Source organism: Canis lupus, chromosome 32 (genome assembly GCF_048164855.1).
Source record: "Canis lupus baileyi chromosome 32, mCanLup2.hap1, whole genome shotgun sequence".
NCBI lineage: Eukaryota > Metazoa > Chordata > Mammalia > Carnivora > Canidae > Canis > Canis lupus.
Genome location: NC_132869.1, coordinates 33,856,017 through 33,876,027, shown reverse-complemented (window position 1 = coordinate 33,876,027; position 20,011 = coordinate 33,856,017). Strand labels below are relative to the sequence as shown.

General features: G+C 50.6%; 1 protein-coding gene across 6 annotated transcripts in view; it reads left to right on the top strand.

The window, feature by feature from the left end:
• Nucleotides 1-20,011, top strand: part of MEGF11 (multiple EGF like domains 11) — a 344,857-nt gene that overhangs the window by 128,987 nt on the left and 195,859 nt on the right. For all 6 annotated transcript variants that reach the window (XR_012022801.1, XM_072809212.1, XM_072809210.1 and 3 more), the window contains one exon: nucleotides 2,784-2,884. Coding sequence is in view for 5 of the 6 variants with exons in the window: in XM_072809212.1 (XP_072665313.1) it covers nucleotides 2,784-2,884 (101 nt within the window). In the remaining variant the exon portion in view is untranslated. The remainder of the gene's footprint in view (nucleotides 1-2,783; nucleotides 2,885-20,011) is intronic.

Below are 20,011 nucleotides of genomic sequence, written 5' to 3'. Positions count from 1 at the left end.
TGATGTGTTGTTGTTGTTTCAGCAGTCAGCTAACCTGGCTACATTCAATTTCCAGACTCTGCAAGTTCAATATTTTTTAGCCTTAGCTAGACTGCATGAGTCCTGCCCTCCACACCCACTATTCAGGGGCCAGGAGTTTGGGCAGAGATTTTACAAAGATTATGGGGCTTCCTCTCTGCGGCCGTCTTTTCTGGGGTTTCAATGTTCACTTTCAAGTTGCTGGATTCACTCTGGTCTTGTCTTGTGGTCCTTCAAACCAGTCAGGCTGTGTGTTTTCTATCTGGATTTTAGCCACCTGGAACATGGCAGATTGGGGCCTGCCCTTGAACTAACCTCGCCCCATGCCATTTCCTTCTTCGAGTGTCTCTTTCTCTCTAGTACCCACCTTTGTTCTCTCCCTAGTGCCTTCTGGTAGTTGTTTTTTATATTTCCCCCAGGTTGTATAATTGTAGGATCTTTGGTCAAATAGGAGCTACTCCGCCATGACTGCAACCCCTCCCCCTAGCCCTTGACTGTGACATGAGGAGGTGGGAGCAAATACCTCCTTCCAACTTCCTTAGCTGGGCCAACTTAGCTGCCTGTGGCCCCAGTCAAAGATGGAGGCAGAAATAAAAGTCCTCCTCCCTCCATGAGCTCTGTCAGGCCCTGTGCCAGAGCCAAGTTTGCTTTGAGGTGTGGCTTTGTTGGGTACCCAGAGGCCGGGGCTGCCATCCATCAGCACGGGGCAGGGTGGGCAGGAGGGGGAGAAGGTGAGTGAGTGGCTGCTTATTAAAATAGGCTGCATTCCTGGAACATGAATTATTTTGCTAAATTATTGAGTTGCCTTGCAGCTTTCCTGCTGACCTGGGGTATGTGTGCTGACAGCCACACCATCAGTCTGCTTCAGGGTGGAATGGTTTGTTTAAATGCAACACCCCTTTCCTGACAGCCTGGCCACTGGTCTCTTCCCTCTCCTGCTCCCCACCCCAGCACTGGGAGCAAGTGAGGTTGGGACAGCCAGAAGCAGTGGGAGACAGCTCTCTCCTGGGAGGCTTTGGTGGTGCCGAGGCCACTTCTCCACTGGAAGGGCTGGGGGATAAGTCAGTGGGGTGGGACGACTGGGTTGAGATGAACTTTGAGCTGAACCTGACTCTTTCTCTGAGAGGCTTATGCCACCCCCGAAATCGCCAGGAGCTGCTTTCCTGTGCCAGGGAACTAGCTTCACTTTGAGGCTGGCTCACTTTTCATTACGGGCTTTTGACAAAGTAGAATGACCTTAGTTTACGACATTCCCAAATATCACAGATTTCCCTGGAGCCCTGCACTGTCATTTGTCATAAAGTGAGGGCTTTAAGGACTGGAGGACTGGCCCAGCCTGTGCTATGGGACTCCCTTCCCACATTGGCCTAACCCTCCTTGGAAAGCAGGTGGTAGGCATCTCCCATGTCTGGACCCTGTTACTCTGCCCCTTGAGGAGGGGTCAGCAGGGCAGGCTCCCTTGGGGTGTGGGTGGGGATGTGAAGGAGCTCTGGCTTCAAAGCCTGAGGACTTGGCGTTGAGTCCTAGACACACATCATGGCCTTGGGAAGTTACTTCCTCCCTCTGTCCTTTAATGGCCACTTCAATCTCTTCCATTTGACCCTAGTGTGGGGAAGGGGCTTTGTCTACCAAAACCCCATTTTGACTTCCTCCTAAGGACTCGGTCCTCCCACCACTCATTTACCTGGTCTTCCTCCGTCGCTATGGCCATCCTATATGGCCAGCCACCCACCCTATGGGAACTGGCACAGAGCTCGAGGTTAAGCCTGGTGGCACTGAGATAAGAGTGACTTGGGTTAGAATCCTGACTCCGAAACCGATTCATTGTGTGACCTTTTGCGAGTCATTAACTTCTCTGAATATCAGTTTTCTTATCCATAAAACAGAAGGAGGTACATAAAATAAGAATAAAAACTCTAAAAATAAAATAAAGATAACACAGCAGTGCTACCTGCCTCAGATAGAGAATGGAATGAGGTTTTGCCTATAAATCCCTCTGGCACAGGATGAAGTGTCAATACCTGTGTCAGCAGAAGGGCCACACTCCAGGTCTCTGACTCCCTGTCCAGAGCTGCTTCTGCTACCTGGGATTTGGCTTCTTCCTCTGCAGAGCCAGGGAGTCAGTTCTGAGCCTTCCTGAGCATGGCATGCGAAGCTCTTGTCCAGGACCTGTTATTTGTGGTGTGAGGGGGGGTTCATCTGCTGTCTGGGACTGAGTGAGACTCAGAGGGCTCTTTGCTGACTCTGTTTCAGTTCTCCAGCTGGGTGGACCAGTTCCCTGGGGGTCATGAGCAATCTGCTTGTTCAGGTGGTAGCCATGGCAGAGATGCTCTCAGGGCCCAACTCCAGTCCAGTTACCCCTGGGTCTGGAGGTTTTAAGGAAAAGCCCCTGGTTACCTTCCATGATCACAGGGCCCAACTCCAGTCCAGTTACCCCTGGGTCTGGAGGTTTTAAGGAAAAGCCCCTGGTTACCTTCCATGATCACACCAGAAAGTATCTTCCACAACCCTTCTCAATATCATGCTAAAGAGTCTGGGGAAAGTCAGCAGGTGTAGCAAACACCATGTCAGGAATACATCCTGCATCACAGTGGCCCAGATGCAGCCATAGATTTTTCTTTATTGTGTTCCTTCATATTCGAAGCCGCCATGCATTTTAAAGTAATTATTGAATGGCATCCTCAATATAGCTTAACACAAATATCATTCTAACAGGAGTGATTGATTTTCAATACTTTCAAGTGGCTTTCTCCCTTGTGCCTTAGGATCAGTTATAAGACGGCGTATCGGCGTGGCCTCCGGACCATGTACCGGCGCAGGTCCCAGTGCTGCCCTGGCTACTATGAGAATGGAGACTTCTGCATACGTACGTAGGAGCTGCCTCTCTTTTAGCTTCACTGGGGCTGGGAGGTGAGGGGAAGGAACCAAGGGGAAGGGATGTAGGGGAGATAGGGCTGTTATCCAGGCCCTGGGCAGCAGGCCTTGGCTTACCTGAGGGCTCCAGAAGCCGCTGCCTGCTGCCAGCTCTGGGAGGATCATGAGTCTGGTACAAACACATTAGCACAGATTTGTCCATCATATTGATCTCCTAAGAGGGTGAGTAGACACAGGTCAGTTCTAGCCCCTGAGGGTCAAGAGAGAAGTGGACACTTTTGGAGAGTGCTCTGAGGAGCAGTGGGGAAGAAGGACTGAGTGTCTGGCACAGATCTGAAGGGCTCAGAAAGCTTTGCTGGATGCAAGGAGACATGAATGGTGAAATGGGTGGCAAGATGGAGGGGGGTGGATGGATGCAGAGAGGGTGGAAGGGAGGAAGGAAGGCAGCCTGGATCGTTGGACAGCAAGACCATAGTACCTAGAAGGAGGATGGCAAGAATTTGATAGATCACAAGGGGCCAGTTCTAGGAAATGGGAGCATTTCCAGAAAGGATCAGGAGACACTGAGGACAAGGTGGGTGCATAAAAGACACATGCAACCTTCTTCCCTATTTGTCAGCCAGTGGCTTAGAAAACAGAAGCCGTAGTATCCCCAGAGAGACTCTGAGATGGGAGGGCAGTGCTGTACGGTGGGAGATAGATACCCAGGAGTCTGCAGATCTGGGCTCTGATTCCAACTTCCCAGGGATGTGCCTTTGGGCAAGTCACTTAAGCTCTCAGAGAGAATGGCTGTAGGGTTAAAGTCTCTTAGAGTCCAACGGACTCTCTCCCACCACCTCTGATAGGTGCAGTGGGGCCAGTATGGGCTTTCCAGTGGTGGTCAAGGGTTGTCTCAACTGCAGGAGAGTGTCAGAGAAGCTTTGGGCCCTGCCCCCATTAATGACAGAGGGGAAGCCACCCCCAAAACTTCTGCCTCTTAATTTGGAGGCAGATTTGGAGAGGGAATTTCCTTGTTAACATTCTCCTTGCCCTTCGGGTGGGCAGAGTGAGCCAGCGTGAGAGAGATAATTTGGGCAGGGTGGGCGTGTTCGTGTAGGGAATGAAATGACAATTTTCCCCTGCTGATGTTACATATCCCCTCTTGCTGGAGAAGCTCGATTCTAATTGCATTACGGGAGCGAATGAAAAATGCTCCCACAAATGGGTTGAGTAGTGATAGTTTTGCAGGAAAAATACAGAGATACTCATGCACAGTAATCCCCCAAAGGCTGTGTCTCAGGAGCAGAGCAGAGGACTGGGCTGGGACTAGGTGTTGGCCAACACCTCATCTGGGATGGGGCTCCCACGGGGACCTGGGTGTAGAAGTGAGATCAAGACCAAGGTTTTACTGCTGCTCTGTCTGCCCGGAGGAGAGTGTGAGGCAGGAGTGTGGTGTGACCTAAAACTCATAAAGCCCGAGCAGAATGGATGTGAGCGGCCGGCCCTTCAAGGCTCAGGGCCCAAGGATGGACTCGGGAAAATGATGAAGGGAATTCAGATGTCAGCACAGGGCTCCAGGAATGGATGAGCACATTCCTTTTCTAATTTCCATTAGTGGTTGTTGGTAAAGCTCTTGGAAATGAAGGGCAGGCCAGAAGCACTGAGTGTCCTGATTGCACAGGCTAAGTCTTGCTGACAGGGAAGGGCAGCTTATAACCTCCCACCTACTCCTTATGTAATGGCCAGGTACTGCCTGTGGGGCTGGTGGCCGCAGGCCAGTCCACCTCCAGGAAGCCAATTTTAGGACTCAAGCCTCTTTCTGTAGGGGACAGGAGTTCCAGCACTGAGTTGGGTCACTGGCATGGGGGTGCTGGTGGTGATGATGCAGAGGGGCCTGGGTTTGAGTCTCAGCTCTGCCCCTCCCAGCTTCTTCCTCTTATGCTCCTCCTCGTGGTCTTCAGAGCACACCCTACCTCCACTTGATACACATCAACTCCTCACAATAGCCCTCTGAAGTAGGTACCCTGCTCTCTCCCATTCTGTAGACGGAGAAACTGAGTCACAGAGTGATTATGTGACTTGACTGGGATCATGCAGCTAGAAAGTGGTAGAACTGGGATCTGAACCTAAGCTGTCTGGCCCTGGAGTCAGCTCTGATCCACTTGGACAGGCTGCTTCTCTCTCCATGAGCCTAGCCCAGATGCCACCTCTTGGTACCTCAGTTTCCATTCATGTAACATGGGGATAGTGATACCTATACCTCCAGACGCAGGGTAAGGGCTTAATAAATGCCAGCTCCCTACTCCATGGCTTTGGGTCTTACCATTTTTTTACTCTTGGCTTTCATTTTAATTTCTCAGACCTCCAGGAACCCTGTCCCTGGGAAAATGTGCATGACATATATAAACCTACGCGTGCATACACAGCCCTTTGCACATAGTTTGCCTGGGTTCATGGAGCCCTCAAATCCCTTACAGAGTCTTTGGACCCTCAGTAAATAATTTCTGCTATATGTTCATGTTTATCCATTCAATTTACACTGTTGCTTGTCAGCTTGTTTCCTATGCAAGTGCTTGTTTGCTAGACACAAAAGATAGTTGCTACCTCGAGGAGCTTGCAACCTAGTGGAAAGAGATGGTCAGCACATGGATAACCGCCCCCAGAGTTACAGATGCTTCAGTAAAGTAGGGCCGAGTAGAACGGAGAGACTGTCTTCTTCAGCCATGCCCACTTACCGAGTATAATGAGGAATCAGCTCTAGACAGAAGAGTCAAGGGGGAAGCCCTCGAAGGGTGTTCAACCCAATATTTATTAGATGCCTACCAGGGCCCATCCATAGTGCTAGGCCTTGGGATATAAGAGAAGTGTTAGGAATAGTTCCTGCCCTCATGGACCTACGGTCTTATTGGGAAGGCCAGGCCACATGCAGAAAAATCGGTGGGTAGCAGCCAGAGGAGAGCCTGCCTGGACTGGCCTGCTCTCACTCGGGGCACTTCATGGGGGTTTGGGCTGGATGGAATGGTATCTTTGGACATGGATGAGATCGGGAACCCCATCAGCAAAGATGACTGGCCCGACCATGGGGGGTGGGGCTGATCTGGGTTGGGAGGCCGGCTGGGTGAGGCAGTTACTCCATTCCCGAGGGTTGCTGTTTCAAGAAACACAGCCTGGCTGGCTTCATCAACAGGAGCGTCCTGTCTTACCCCACGGGAGGCTTGAAGTCCAAATCAGGGTGTCAGCACGGTTGGTTCCTTCTGAGGGCTGTGATGGGAGATCAGCTCCAGGCCTCTCTCCTTGTTTCTGGTAGCCCCATGGCCTATGGCGCTGTAACTCCATTCTCCTGATACGTGTGTGTGGCTCCAGGTTTCTCCTTTTTATAAGGACACCAGTCTGACTGGATGAGAGCCCACCCTGATGACCTTGTTTTAACTTGATTGCCTCTAGAAGACCCCATCTCCAAATAAGGTCACATTCTAAAGAATTGGCGAGTAAGACTTTAACATGAATTTTAGGGAGACATAATTGAGCCCATGAACAGGCGAGTGCCGCCTATTGCTAGTGTTCTCTTGTTCCTGCTTATTGTCATGGGAAGAAAGGAGGAGAGACCTCGGAGTCATGTGTTTCTCATGAATAAATAGATAAACAAATCTTTATTTTTTTTTTAATTTTTATTTATGATAGTCACACACAGAGAGAGAGAGAGGCAGAGACACAGGCAGAGGGAGAAGCAGGCTCCATGCACCGGGAGCCCGATGTGGGATTCGATCCCGGGTCTCCAGGATCCCGCCCTGGGCCAAAGGCAGGCGCCAAACCGCTGCGCCACCCAGGGATCCCAATAAACAAATCTTTAAAAAAAAAAAAAAAAAGAACCTGGTGAGAACCCATCTGATGCCAAGAGTCCTCAGGACTGTGCACAAAGCATCTGTGCTTTGTCCCCAGCTGAGGGGACATCATCCTCCCTCCAAAGCCACCTTCCTGGTGCCCATTTCTTGGCAGAAAGTAGAAGGACACAGGCTCAGAGTAAAAGCCTTGGCTGACTCTGCCACCAACTTGCTGTGCAATCTTGGGCAAGTCCCTTTGCCTCTCTGTGCCCACTGTGACATAGGATAGATCATCCCCGTGTGTGGAAAGAGTAAGATAAAACAATGAGTGAGCTTGTCCCAGAACACACCTTCTTCAAGCTAAGGACTCACGTGCTTTATAAGTTCTGGAAAATTCTCAGCCATATCTCTTCTAATATCTCCTGTCCTTCATTCGCTCAGCTTTCTCCCATTAAAGCTCCAAAATGTTGGACATGCGTTTCACTCCCTCTCTCTCCTAGGCTCTCATTTTTCATCTCTGTATCTCTCCATGCTGTATCCTGGTGATTCTCCTCGGATCCATTTATCAAATCCTTTAGCTCTGCTAATTAACCTGTCTGTTGAGGTCTTAATCTCAATACCGGTGTGTTTCATGCCTAGGAATTCCATTGGTCCTTCTTTAGATCTACAGGTTTGCTTTTCTGTTTTTATGTTTTTCTGTAGTGTCCTGTTCTTTTATTATAAATTCTAATCCTTCAATCATTGCTTTAGTTATTTCAACATATTTCTTTTATAGTCTTTTTTTGGATGGTTTCATCTTAAGCTATTCGTTCTATATGGTCCAGATAGTTCTATCTCAAATCTGTGAGTTTGGTTGGCTCAAGTTCCTAGAGTATCAATCCTCCTGGGTGTGGACACTGCTGATTCTCCCTTGTGGTGGATTATTTCTCTGTTTATAGGTTGTCATTTCTTTTTTTCTCTTTTTTTATTTATTGCTGTGAAGGCTTGAGCTTTTTTTCTCCTCCCCCCACACTCTGGGGTGTATGAGTGCCCCACACATCTGTCTTGCATTTTCTTATTAGGAACACTCATGGTTTTCTTTTTTTTTTTTTAATTTTACTTTATTTATTTATTCATAAGAGATACAGAGGGAGAGAAGCAGAGGGAGAAATAGGCTCCATCCCAGAAGCCTGATGTGGGACTCGATCCCGGGTCTCCAGGATCATACCCTGGGCCAAGGCAGGCACCAAACCGCTGCGCCACCCAGGGATCCCACACTCATGGTTTTCAAACCAAACTTGGTTTGGGGTTCTACACTGAGGCTGGAACTATGGCAAAGGCTTAGGGTTTTTTTTGTTTGTTTGTTTGTTTGTTTGCTTATTCCTCTAAAAAAATTGATGTGAAATTCAAATAATACAGTAGTAACAATTTTGAAGTGTGCCCTTCTGTGGTGTTTAGTGCATTGACAATGTTGTGTTCCTATCACCTCTGTCTAGTTCTAAAAGGTTTTCATCACCCCTTAAGGAGACCCTGGACCCATGAAACAGTCACTCCCTATTCGCTGCTCCTGGTTTTTTGTTTCTTATGGAAAACTTTTTACTTATGCAGAATCTCTTATTTTTCACTTAGGTGGTGGGAGCATTTTCAAGGTTGCCCTACATGGAGCTGGCAACTCTCAGGGCCACATCTGCCCCTGCGTCGGTGTTAAACTTCAGTCTCCTAGCCGGGGCTGGGGGCAGCGGGCAGCTGACAGCTGCTAGTGGGGTCCCACATTCCCTGGGCTACCTCAGCTTCCGCATCTGCCCTTCCGCACTTCCTATAAACTCCCCGCCTTTTCCTACACTTGGGGGTTTACCTTCCTCTCATTAGAGCTCAGTAAGATATCTATATTTTTATTTTATTTATTTGGTTATATTTTGGTTATATTTTGGGAGCATTTGTGTAGCAGGAGGGGCCTACCTCTGGACTTTGTCCCTGTCACTGGAACTGTGCCTATTTTATAGTGAGCAGGGGAGTGGGGGCTTTATGATCAGACCCAGTGACATTGAGTTCAATGCTTTCTTGGACTGATTGTTGACTTCCAACAACAATAATAAAACAGTGTAACGTCTGGCAGGGGACCTGCCACTTTTCCATGTGGTGTTTCACTTGTTTCTCACAGACAGGCGGAGGGTTATTAGGGCCCCTGCAAAGTGGAGGGAACTGACACCAGGGGATCCTGAGTGCCTTTTTCAGTGGAGAAGTACAGCCCAGGAATTGAGATCTGTGTTCCCCCACCAGCCCTCTCCTGCAGGGGATTTCCTCTCCGGAGGGACCTATGGTCAGAAGAGACAAGTGGGGTCAGACAAGAAGGCAGGTGGAGAGGTTTGTAGGGAGAGGAAGGGACAGAAGACAAACTGGTTTGATTTCAAAATTTTGCTAAGGTAGGTCTCAGTAGGTGCCAGGATTGAGGTAAGGAGTGGGGGATTGCTGCATGTATGTAGACACAGACCTGTAGGTCTTGTAAAATAATTCCCTGCTGACCCTCCTGAAGGCTCCCCGGGGAATGCAGCCAGCTGCCAGCCCCAGAAACAGCGCTGACGCTCCTCTCCTGGGTCACCAGCACCTGGTGCTGAGCTTTGCTGCCTAGAACAACATTCATCCTTCCATCTGTCCATCCATCCATCAACATTTATTAGCTTTCTAAGGCACCGCTGAGTCCTGGGGTTAGAGAGATGAATAAGAAGCATATGGTATAGTGGGAAATATATATATAAAATTCCATCATAACCTGATAAGCATACTTTAAATAAGTAGGCAAGGAAACAGGGTGTCACCAGGGGGGGTGGGGGTGGAGAAGGAATGGCTGTTTAGCTGCCCCAACACATCCTCATCGAGTGGGGAAGGTTGATGCAGCCACCATGGTCTGGTCTCCATTCTCCTGGGCTTAGAATATACATTTAGGATGCCCGGAGCGGCTGAGCTCCAGGTAGTGATTCACCCTGACCAAACTCATAAGGTACTGATGCTTAACCCTGCTGCTGATTAATTCATTTACAGTGAGCACACAGAACGTTTGCTCCTGTCCACTTGTTAGTGCTTTTCAGGCCCTCATAAAGAATTGTGGAACAAGCAGATTCATGGTAACAGCACCAAGGCCCAGTGGGTTGTCTGGACACCCCCGGTTGGCACCTATTTTAGATTCCTTTGATTTGACTGTAGAAGACCACCTGTCTGAGAGCCACATGGTCCCTTCTGTCACTCAGTCCACTGGTTGTGATGCTACCTCACCTGTCCATCTATCCCACGCAAAAGTGAATTCCCGAAGCAGAGGGACCATGTCTTCTACGTGGGTTATTCCCCGGGCAGGCACAGTACCTGGTGCTTAGAGTGATTAATTACTGAATGAGTAAGAGAATGTGTGAATAAAATAAACTCAGACCCCCAGCACTCAGAAACCTCTTTGGGAGAAGCAACCATAACTCTGGGGAATTATGGGGACTGGGGCATAGAGGGGATCAAAAAATACTTTTTTTAAAAAAAATATTTTATTTATTAGAGAGAGCATGAGTGTGGGGCGGGGGCGCAGAGGGAGAAGCAGACTCTCCACTGAGCAGGGTGCTCAGCGTGGGGCTTGATCCCAGGACCCTGGGATCTTGACCTGAGCCACAAGCAAATGCTTAACTGGATGAGCCACCCAGGTGCCCATCCCCAAAAAAGACTTCTTAAAGGAGGTTAGTTCTGAGTGGAGTTGCAATGATGAGTAGGAACTTGCCAGGAGGGCAGGAGTTGGGCATTGGTGAAGACAGACCCTGAGTTTTAAAGCCCATTCCTTCCCCCGGGAGACTCCCAGAGCATGTTATTTGCTTCTCTGTGCCTCGGTTTTGTCATCTATAAAATAAGACACCTGTATTAAGTACCTGCCCCTCTGGGCCGTCGTGAGGATGAAATGAGTGACTGCAAAGAAAGCATTCGGGACAGAAGCTGGCATATGGCGAGGGCTCAGTAAGTGTAGCTGCTGCTGTTTGTGTTCTGGGTGTGAGGAGGACACTCTGTGGCAGAGAGGCCAGCGTGCGCAGAGGTGGGAGGTGGGAAGGAGCAGACGGGATCAGAGAACCATCAGCAGGCCTCTGTGGCCAGAGCATGGGAAGTGTGGAAGTGGTGCTCAAAAGGGCTGGGTGGGGATGGGTATGGACCCTGAGCACGACCCCGAGGATCCCGGGCAATCTCATGAGGGCACTGAAGGGGGAAAGCAGCCATGGTGGTGTCAGGGAGCCATCGGTCTGGGGGCAGCAGCCAGGGGGTGGAAGAGGAATCAGGAGGTACGTGGGGATGGGCCAGCCATGGGCAGCCGTGCTTAGGCACCTTGGTCAAGAAGACGCAGGAACTCTGGGGTCTGGCTGGCTGCATTTTGCTGGCCTAGCCCTCAAGTTCCCCGCTAGGCGTTTCCCCCACCTGCAGCAAGTGCTAGCAAGGTCCTGGATGCTGACGCAGTCACGTGGAAGGATCTAGGCGCTGCTCCTTAATTACCAGCTGCAGCTGTAATTAAACCTCTGCTATTGGACCGGACAGCCTCTGAGAAGGAAGCCTTAATTGGTATCAGAGCAGCTGGGCATTTGTGTAAAGTCCCTTTCTGGGTGTCCTGAGCCAGGTAATGCCTGGGAAGGAGTAACCTGTCCCCTGCCCAATTCTCTGTATCTCTGTGGAACTTCCCAAAGGCCCCACTTTGTCTTCTGAGTTCCCTCAACATCTATGGGATGCCGGCTGTGATTTCTGGTACTTGTTGGGTGTTGGCTGCTTCTCTGATGGCCTCACTGTGCCGGCCCCAGCTGACTCCAATCTGCCCCCCCCAACGCCCCCACGCTGGCCTCCTTGCTCTTGTGCTCATGCCCCACCGCAGCACAGGGGAAGCCTTGTGTGCAGTCCCCTCTGCTGGAGCACTCTTCCCCCAGAGAGCCAGGTGGCTCTGTCCCTTATTTCACTCCATCTCTTCACAAAAGTCATATCATCAGAGTCTTTCCTGACCACCCTATCTGAAATAGCAGTCCCCCCACCATCTTTCTATATCCCCTTTATCCTGTTTTGTCAATTAGTGCCATTGCTACCTGATACAGAGACGTAGAACACGTCAATTTTTATTTTTGGTCTCCCCCAGCTAGATTATGTGCTCAGTAGGGATCAAGGACTTTGATTTGTTCCTAGCTGGTATCTCTGCTCTTAGAACAGCCCCTGGCATATAGAGGTGTTCAATAAATAACGAATGAATGAATGAACAAATGAAGTATAAGTTCCTAAGGGCAGGAGCAGCCTTTTGAAAACATACCACTGTGTGGTCTACAGTGGCTCACAGGGGCCACGGACGGAGTAGGGTGGCCCTGCTTCCCTCCGGTGGCCCCCCACTGCTGCTTACTCCCAACGCTGTACCCCAGGCCCCTCCATGCTGAGACTCCTCATTCTGTATCTTGCTTCCCTAGGGTCCCATTGTGGCCTGTGAGCCTTTCTGCCCCAGCCAGGCTCCTGAATTCTCTGCACAGTCTCTCTCTGGGATCTCATAGCAAATGCCCAGGCTTTTGGAACCCCCGGTACTGCTTTTTCTAGCAGCTCTTGGAGACTCAGTGCAGAGCTGCATGGTCTCTGGGGAGCCCCACCCGACACCTCCTTCTCCCCTCCCAGTCCTGATCTCAGCCGCCTTCACCCTACCTGCCCTTACTTATTCTCTCTCTCTCCCTGAACAGTGAGCTCCTTGAGAGTCATGGCTGTGGGACCCCTCCGTGTCCCTAGCACCCACCACAGGGCCCAGCAGGGACACATGCTTTGTGTAGCCTTGTTGACTGGAAGGAGGCCATGTGGGCTGGCTTTTCCTGGGGACCCTCAAAGGACACCCAAAGGAGTGGTCCTTGGGTGGGATCCTGAGATCCCAGAGTGGAGAGTGGCCTGCCTCAGGGTCCTTGTCCCCATTTCTCCTCCTCCCTCTTGGGTTCCCAGAACCCTCCAGAGTTCTGGTGTCTGCACCCAGTATCACACATGTGTGCAAAGAGCCTGGAGACCCTGCTCTGGGCTCTGCAGGGATTAGCCCACTGTCCCAGAACCCAGGAGGCTAACCCTCTGGGTTGGAGCTAAGCTTCCAAGACAAGCAAAATTCCTCATGCAATGCTTCCTGGTTTGTCAAGCTCCTTCTTCCCTCCTGGCTCCTGGCCTTTGTAGTAGAGAGGTTTCAAAACACGGCAATTAATGGGGCTTTGTGGATGATGGACAGGCCAGTCCCCAGGTCTCTTCCACTGTGTGCTCTTTGATTAAGGGAAGCTGCGTGGCCTCTGTGAAAGTGAAAATGACATCTTAGGGTCTCCCTTTGCTCCAGTGTCCACTCAGTACTCTTGTCTTTGAAGAGCCTCCATCAGCTGTTCATCAAGTGGATGGGGTGGGGGCCAGCTGGGAAAGCTGGACGCCCCCTCATACCATGCTGGCTGGGCATTGGCCAAGACTCACAGAAGGCCCAGGAGCCAGGTCCCCTAATCTTGTTGCAGGCACACAACTGCTCTCTCCGGCTTATCCATACCTGAGGATAAAATTGAAAATATTTAACTACATGTGTGGCTGTCCTACCAATAGGTTAGAATGGAATAGGGACATAGAGGCCTGCTGCGGTACCAGGGGTTAAGTCTGTGGGTGCCCGATGAAGGGCAGGTAGGTGGCCGGGGGAGGGGCAGGCCTGGAAGCACTTACCAACTAAAGCAGAAATATTTAACTGTTTTATTGTTTTAATTTTTATTTTTTAAAAAAGATTTTATTTATTTATTCATGAGAGGCACAGAGAGAGAGAGAGAGAGAAAGGCTAAGACACAGGCAGAGGGAGAAGCAGGCTCCATGCAGGGAGCCTGACACGGGACTCGATTCTGGGACTCCAGGATCACGCCCTGGGCTGAAGGTGGTGCTAAACAGCTGAGCCACCTGGGCTGCCCTATTTAACTGTTTTAATATCCACTACCCTTCTCCCCAGTCTAAGTCTTGGCCTGAACCTGAAGATGTGATTGATCTGGACCACATGCATGATATATGGATGCTTGAGCTTCCGGCTGTGTGTACGTGTGTGTGACGTTGTAAGTCCACACGTGTGGATGCTACTCCCAACCCATGAATGGGGGAGGTGTCTCAGGGTGCCTGACTGGCTCAGTCCGTAGAGCATGTGACTCTTGATCTTGGGGTCGTAAGTTTGAGTCCCACATTGGCTGTAGAAATTACTTAAAAATAAAATATTAAAAAAAAAGAGGGGGAGTGTCTGTGTGACATGTTGTGCCAGACAATGTAAAGGTCAAGAACACAGACTCTAGAACCAGACTGCCACCTCCTTCCTCTGTGACTGGGGGCGAATTACTTAGCCTCTCTGTGCCTCAGTTTACTCAATCATAAAGTGGTGTAACAGTGATACCTTTCCTCGCAGGGTTGTCATGAGCATTAAATAAGTGAATAAATGTAAACCAAGCACATGGTAGGTGGTGTGGAAATGTTAGCTTTTATTATTGCACACACACTGGTATATTTGTGAATATTGGGTGCGTGAGGAGCTCCCCCTCTCACATGTTGTGTGTGTGCGCATGCGTGTTCTCGGCATCTAGACTTGCTGCATGTGTGTGTCACATATATACCAACGCAAAGGGCCCCATACCCCTCATGCCGAGTGCAGTTCCGCATGCTCATGTATTTAGAGAGTGTGTGTGTTCACGTCTCCTCTGGTTCTCCTGAGAGTCACCTTCCCCATCGTGCTTTCCTACTTTGTTTTCTCCTTTTCAAGCAGCCAGTGGTGCTGAATTGTCACCAAGGGAGCCAGAATTGTGTCTTTGCTCTGGATGAGGGGGGGAGGGGGAAGCAAATGACACCATCAATCTCCTTCTGGGATGGAGCAGACCTGGATCCAAGGGCAAAAGCCAGGGAGGCCCTCCTCCCACCCCTGGCCAGCCAAAGAAGTCCACTTCTGGCCACCTTTACCCTGGGCTTAGCTGATGGCAAGGAGAGGGAAAGTCTCAAATCTGGGAGTCTGGGGGACCCCAATTTAAAGGCAGCCCTCATCCCATCGGTCTGGTCAGGTGGAAGGACCAAGGCCTTGGCCTCTGTTTATCCACAAGGTTCCATCACCAAACAAACTGCAGAGGCCTGATAGTAAATCAGCAGTGAGTGTGATTTAGAGGACTGTTTGTTTGCTCAGCTAAGCTTTTGGCAAGGTAAATGCATAAGCTGCAGAAAATCTCTTTGAAACAGCCGCAGGGCTCAAACGCCCTTCAGTCCTCCATAAAGGATTCTCAAAATTATATGGACTAGATTAGTATCTCTATTACATAAAACCATTTCAATGCCTGCTCTGGGCTTTGAGAATAAAGTCACCGGACAGACCTTTTGTTGCCGTGTGCCCCTCCGGCACATGGTAATTGAAGATTTCCCTTTAAAAGTGTGTCAGGTGGAAAGAGCTCCTAATTTACTAAGTGGAGGGGCCTTTGTTAGGGAGAGTGATGCTTTGTTCTGCTTGTCCCTTTTAATCTTGTTTTTGCACAATGGACTTATATAAAGCACTACCAGCTGAATTGGTTCTGGAGGCGGGAAGGAAGGCTAGCAGGGCCTTCCCTTCCCTCTTCCATCTGAGGCCCTCCTCCTCCTCCTCCTCCTCCTCCTCCTCCTATCTCCTCCTCCTCCTCCTCCTCCTCCTCCTCCTATCTCCTCCTCCTCCTCGTCACCGTCTTGCTCTTACCTCTTCTGGGCCCCGACCTCGATCCCGTGGGGCAGGCACAGGCCCTGGGACAGACTGTGTGGCTTCCTGGCAGTGGCTGCTCTAGCTTTTTCAGATCAGAACACACCCTCCCTCTTTTTTAATTGCCTCTCTGCATGAAACCCCAGAGGCAAGATGCGGGGTTGGGGCTACATTCTCTGCTGGTCACTGGGTCTGAATCGAGATGAGGTTTTCAGCCCCAAAGTCAAATGCCATCTGGTGCCTGATGGGACGGTTTTGGTTGGAGGTCCTCCCCAGCCCTGGGGCATTAAGTAGCATTTGTTGTTGGAGAGTCCTCCCCATGCTGGCTTCTGGCTCTGAGGAGGAGGTCGCTGACCCTGGCCGAGAGGACTCTCTAGCAGGGAGCCACCCCCTTGGGGCTTGAGCCCTCCAGGATACTATCAGATGCAAGCCGGGACCTGGCTTTCAGAGATGGAGCTCTGCTCACTCTCTCAGCTATCTTCTTGCTTTGCCGGATACCGAATTCCACCTCCCTGGGTTTTAGCTTTCTCATGGTAATTAGAAGACCTATAGGCTCTGAGCTTCTTTGCAATGCAAGTTCCAGTGATGGAGACTGTGGGGCAGAGGGTTTTCCCATTGCCAAGCTGATGGACACAGTTAACATGAGCCCTAGGACCACGGGAATAGTTTAAAATGGAAATAAGCAACTGGAGGAATAACCAGATAGCAGAGTGGCACCACGATTGGCCAAGGATCATGAAACCGAGACAGGGAGCTCTCTGGAAATGCTGCAAGGGGTGGATGTACATATTCCTGGGCTTATCATGACAAGTTTCCTATAGCCAAGAGGTTCATAAGCTTCCCGAGGGCAGGACCTTCTGGGGGTGACACAGGCCTTCACAGTTTCTCCTAAAGATTTAACTACCAGACGGGGTGGGAGAGGGAAGGGGAAACTGTTGGAGAGGCTGTTTAGGCACCAGGCCCATGGGAACACATCCTCTATAACGACCTCCTTTGGTGGGCATTTGCCTTCACAAAGTAAGGAACTCAGGGACTTACTTTTTTTGGTGTCAGGCTGTCACATGTTACCTCATTTTATCCTCAAAATGACTTTCCTTTCTAGGAGCTGTTGCTCTCTTCACACGTGTGAAACTGAGAGGACTTTAGTGTTTTGACCAAGGGCCAGCATCCAGTAAGTGGTGAGCCCATTTCCAGTGGCCTGGCAGAGAGGAACCTTACACACTGGGGCCCCAGACCAGGCTGGGGGCAGGGGTGACCTGCCATTATACTCAGGCTCCATAGCAGAGCCTTCAGCTCAGGCTCAGGAGCCTGGGTTGCAGCCCTGGCTGTCCACTTCAACTAGCTGAGCAACCCAAGACACCTCGTTCCTGCCTCATTCCTCTTGCAGAGTTTCTCTTGGGTATAAAATAGCATCAAACCCGTCCTGCAAGACCACGTGATGGGGCTTTGTAATCACGAGCCCCTGCTGACCCCCACCTAACCCATGGGGTGGCAGGAATAATGATCTTCTCCTCCCTCACCTTTTCCTCCTGCCACTTCTTGGTCATCATTGTAGCTAACACTTACATAGCACGAACTATATGCCAGGCCTCCCTTCTGTATTAACTTAATCCCTACAACACCCCTGCAAAGTAGGGACTATTAACATCTCATTTTGTAGAGGAGGAAATGGAAGCACAGAGAGGTTGCATGACCTTCCCAAGGCCACCCAGCAATGAAGCAACACGGCTGGAAGCCAAACCCGGCATCTGGTGTTGGTTCTATTCTCCTGACCAATCTGTTAACAGCCAGTGGTCTGCAGGCTCAGCTGCCAGAACCCTCCAGAAGGCCACATTTGGAAGCTTCTGGTATCTCTGGAGGTTGAGAGTAGGTAGTATTTAGGTAATAGGACAGTGGCTATGGAGTCTCCTGCAGCATGGGGCTACTCCACTTCCCAACCTGGCCATCTGTCCCGCTCAGTTCCTATGCTCCTTCCCATTTCCTACTGAGATGAAACCTCATCTAAGGGACCCCACTATGTGTCTTCTCTTTGCCTCACTTTCCTTATCTGTGTAATGGGGTGATAATTGTGCCTTCCCCTTAGACTTATGAGGATTAGGTAAGTTCATGTGAAATGCCTGGGACCATGCCTGGCACACAGTAAGTGCTTAATAAGTGTCAGCTCTTGTTTTCTAGTATGGCAAGATAGTGAAGAGAGCGCTTCCCCGCTAGGCTGAAGGCAAAAGGAATCACGGTTTTCAGATCTGGGAGGAAGCCCTGTGTGTGTAAGCATAGGGTTGGGAGGTGGGGTACATAGCCCCTTCCCATATCCTCCTAAAGACAATGTTTGAAATTGTCAGAAAGAATAGCAAAGAAATCTTATCAGGCTCTTGGTACGTGTCAGCTTTGTAGGTGGTGAGGCCCCCGTCACGGCTCTGCTTGCTCCAGAACAGAGCGCAGGTTGCAACATTGCCTCCTAGAGAACAAAGACAGAAACTCTATTTCTGCAGCACCAGGGGTCTGGGGTTCAGCTTACAGGTGTCCCAGGGAGAAATGGTGATTAAGAACCCCAGAGAGGGGTCCGAGGAGCCAGCCTGCTGGTGACAGCAAGCATCTCTGTCCGGCAGCACTCTTTATTTTCCGAGGGGCTCATGCCTTCCTTAAATCACGAGTTAGTCTTAAAGGTCTTTTTTTTTTTTTTTTTTATTCATTCATGATAGAGAGAGAGAGAGAGAGGAGAGGCAGAGACACAGGAGGAGGGAGAAGCAGGCTCCATGCAGGGAGCCTGACGTGGGACTCGATCCCGGGACTCCAGGATCGCGCCCTGGGCCAAAGGCAGGTGCCAAACCGCTGAGCCACCCAGGGATCCCCAAGGTCTTTGTTAATAACTTTACGATTCAAATGGTGAAAAGGTGCACATGAGACGAGCCTGTGTCCTCCTGTCTGTGCTGAACGAGCCTCCATCAGAGGGTGGACAGGGTGACCTCTGAAGGTTGCTTCTAGCCTGGAATTCCGGGGTGCATCAGAGTGGGGTGAGGGCTCCCGGTGTGCAGAGGAACGGCCAGCTGAGTTCCGGGCTGCCTCTCTCTCTGAGTCTGTGATGGTTAGAGGCTCCCCATGAGTAGAAGACAAAGCTGGCAGGCCTCACGCACCTGTATTTACCTTGATGGAGCTTTAAAACGCTGCTCTGACATGTGTACAAACCACACGTGGAGCAACACGGATGCCTCAGCTGGAGGTCTTAATGACCCGCTAAGAACAAGAGACGCTTCTGAGATCTGGAAGCTGCTGTGCGAAGTGGTTCATTTCCCAGGGCAGGGTGCGGAGCAAGGGGAGCCATATGGCCCAGCGGTGGAACAGCTGTCTCTTGAGAAGGAACAATTCGGCAGCTTCCACCATCTGGGTGAATTATGAGACTTGCAGTTCTCATGCATATGTTGGGGCAACCCACCAACCCAGCAGGCAAGCAGGTGGATGATGCAGGGCGATAGAATGCCCGGTGCTTGGTGCGCTGGCCCCCTGCATGGCCAGGCCACCCCCAGAAACCCCAACTCAGCGGCCTCCCCCGGCCCGGCTGCCCTGGCCAGAGCCTTGCCAGCTCCCTGGCGATTTCTAATCTCCACCACCAACCCCCAGCTGGTGGGTCTTCCACTTGCTCCAGAAAATATACTTGTCATTCCCTTAACTCTGGCCGCCGCTTGCCTCTTTGGCAGGGCAGGGAAAATCTAGTTGAAGAGTGCTTAGTGGTTTGGGGCTGTTATATTTTTTCTGCTCTATGATCCGTGTTAGGTTAAAAGGGCCAGAGCTGCTTTTCCTTCCCACAGAAGATAACTCAACCTGGACAGGCTCCCTCTGGGAGAGTTAAAGGTGATGAGGGACTTCTGGTTGGCTGGCACCGTTAATATCCTTCCCCCAAAGTGGCCCTCTCCTGTCCCCAGTTCCCCAGCTGGTTGGAATGATGAATATATTCCAGTGTGTTCGCATCCCAAATGATAGCTCTCTTCTTTTGCACGTGCTGCTTATCCAGTGGGGCAGAAGGAGAATGACGTGATGGGTCCCCCCACCACCTCCGTCCACCCCGCCACCCCCACCCGGTGTGCCAGCCCCATGACAGGTGTTCCTACAATCTGGCAGTGCTTGGTGGTGGGTTGTGTCCTCCCAGTTCACAGATAAGGAAGCAGAAGCACTTGAGAGGCCAAGTGACTGGCCGGAGATCCTTGAGCTAGGAACCGGAAGAGAAGACTCAAAGTTAGGTCTGTCTGACTCCAAAGCCAGTCTCTTTCCTGGAGACTGTGCCAGGCCTGGACAGAGGCGGACCTACCAAATCGGTGTTCACTAGGGGCGTGTTCTTAGGACAAAGGCATCATGCAGGTTGCTGTGTCTCAGGGCTTCTCAGTATCTCTCCCACTGACAAGCCAGGAATTTTCACATTAGAGTCTCCTGGTGATTTCCTGGTCCTCCAGAAGGTTCCTGCCAAAATGTAGCCTGTTACCTGGGGAGGTAATGTGTTCACCTCCATGCTCCCCAGAATGAAGAGAGGTTGGTATCGGTGATAGGGGAGAGGAGACCTAGGTGGAGGGTAGTAGTGCCCTCTCTCCTTTAACACTTGTTCCGAAGCTATCTCTGTCCCTATCCTCATCCCCAC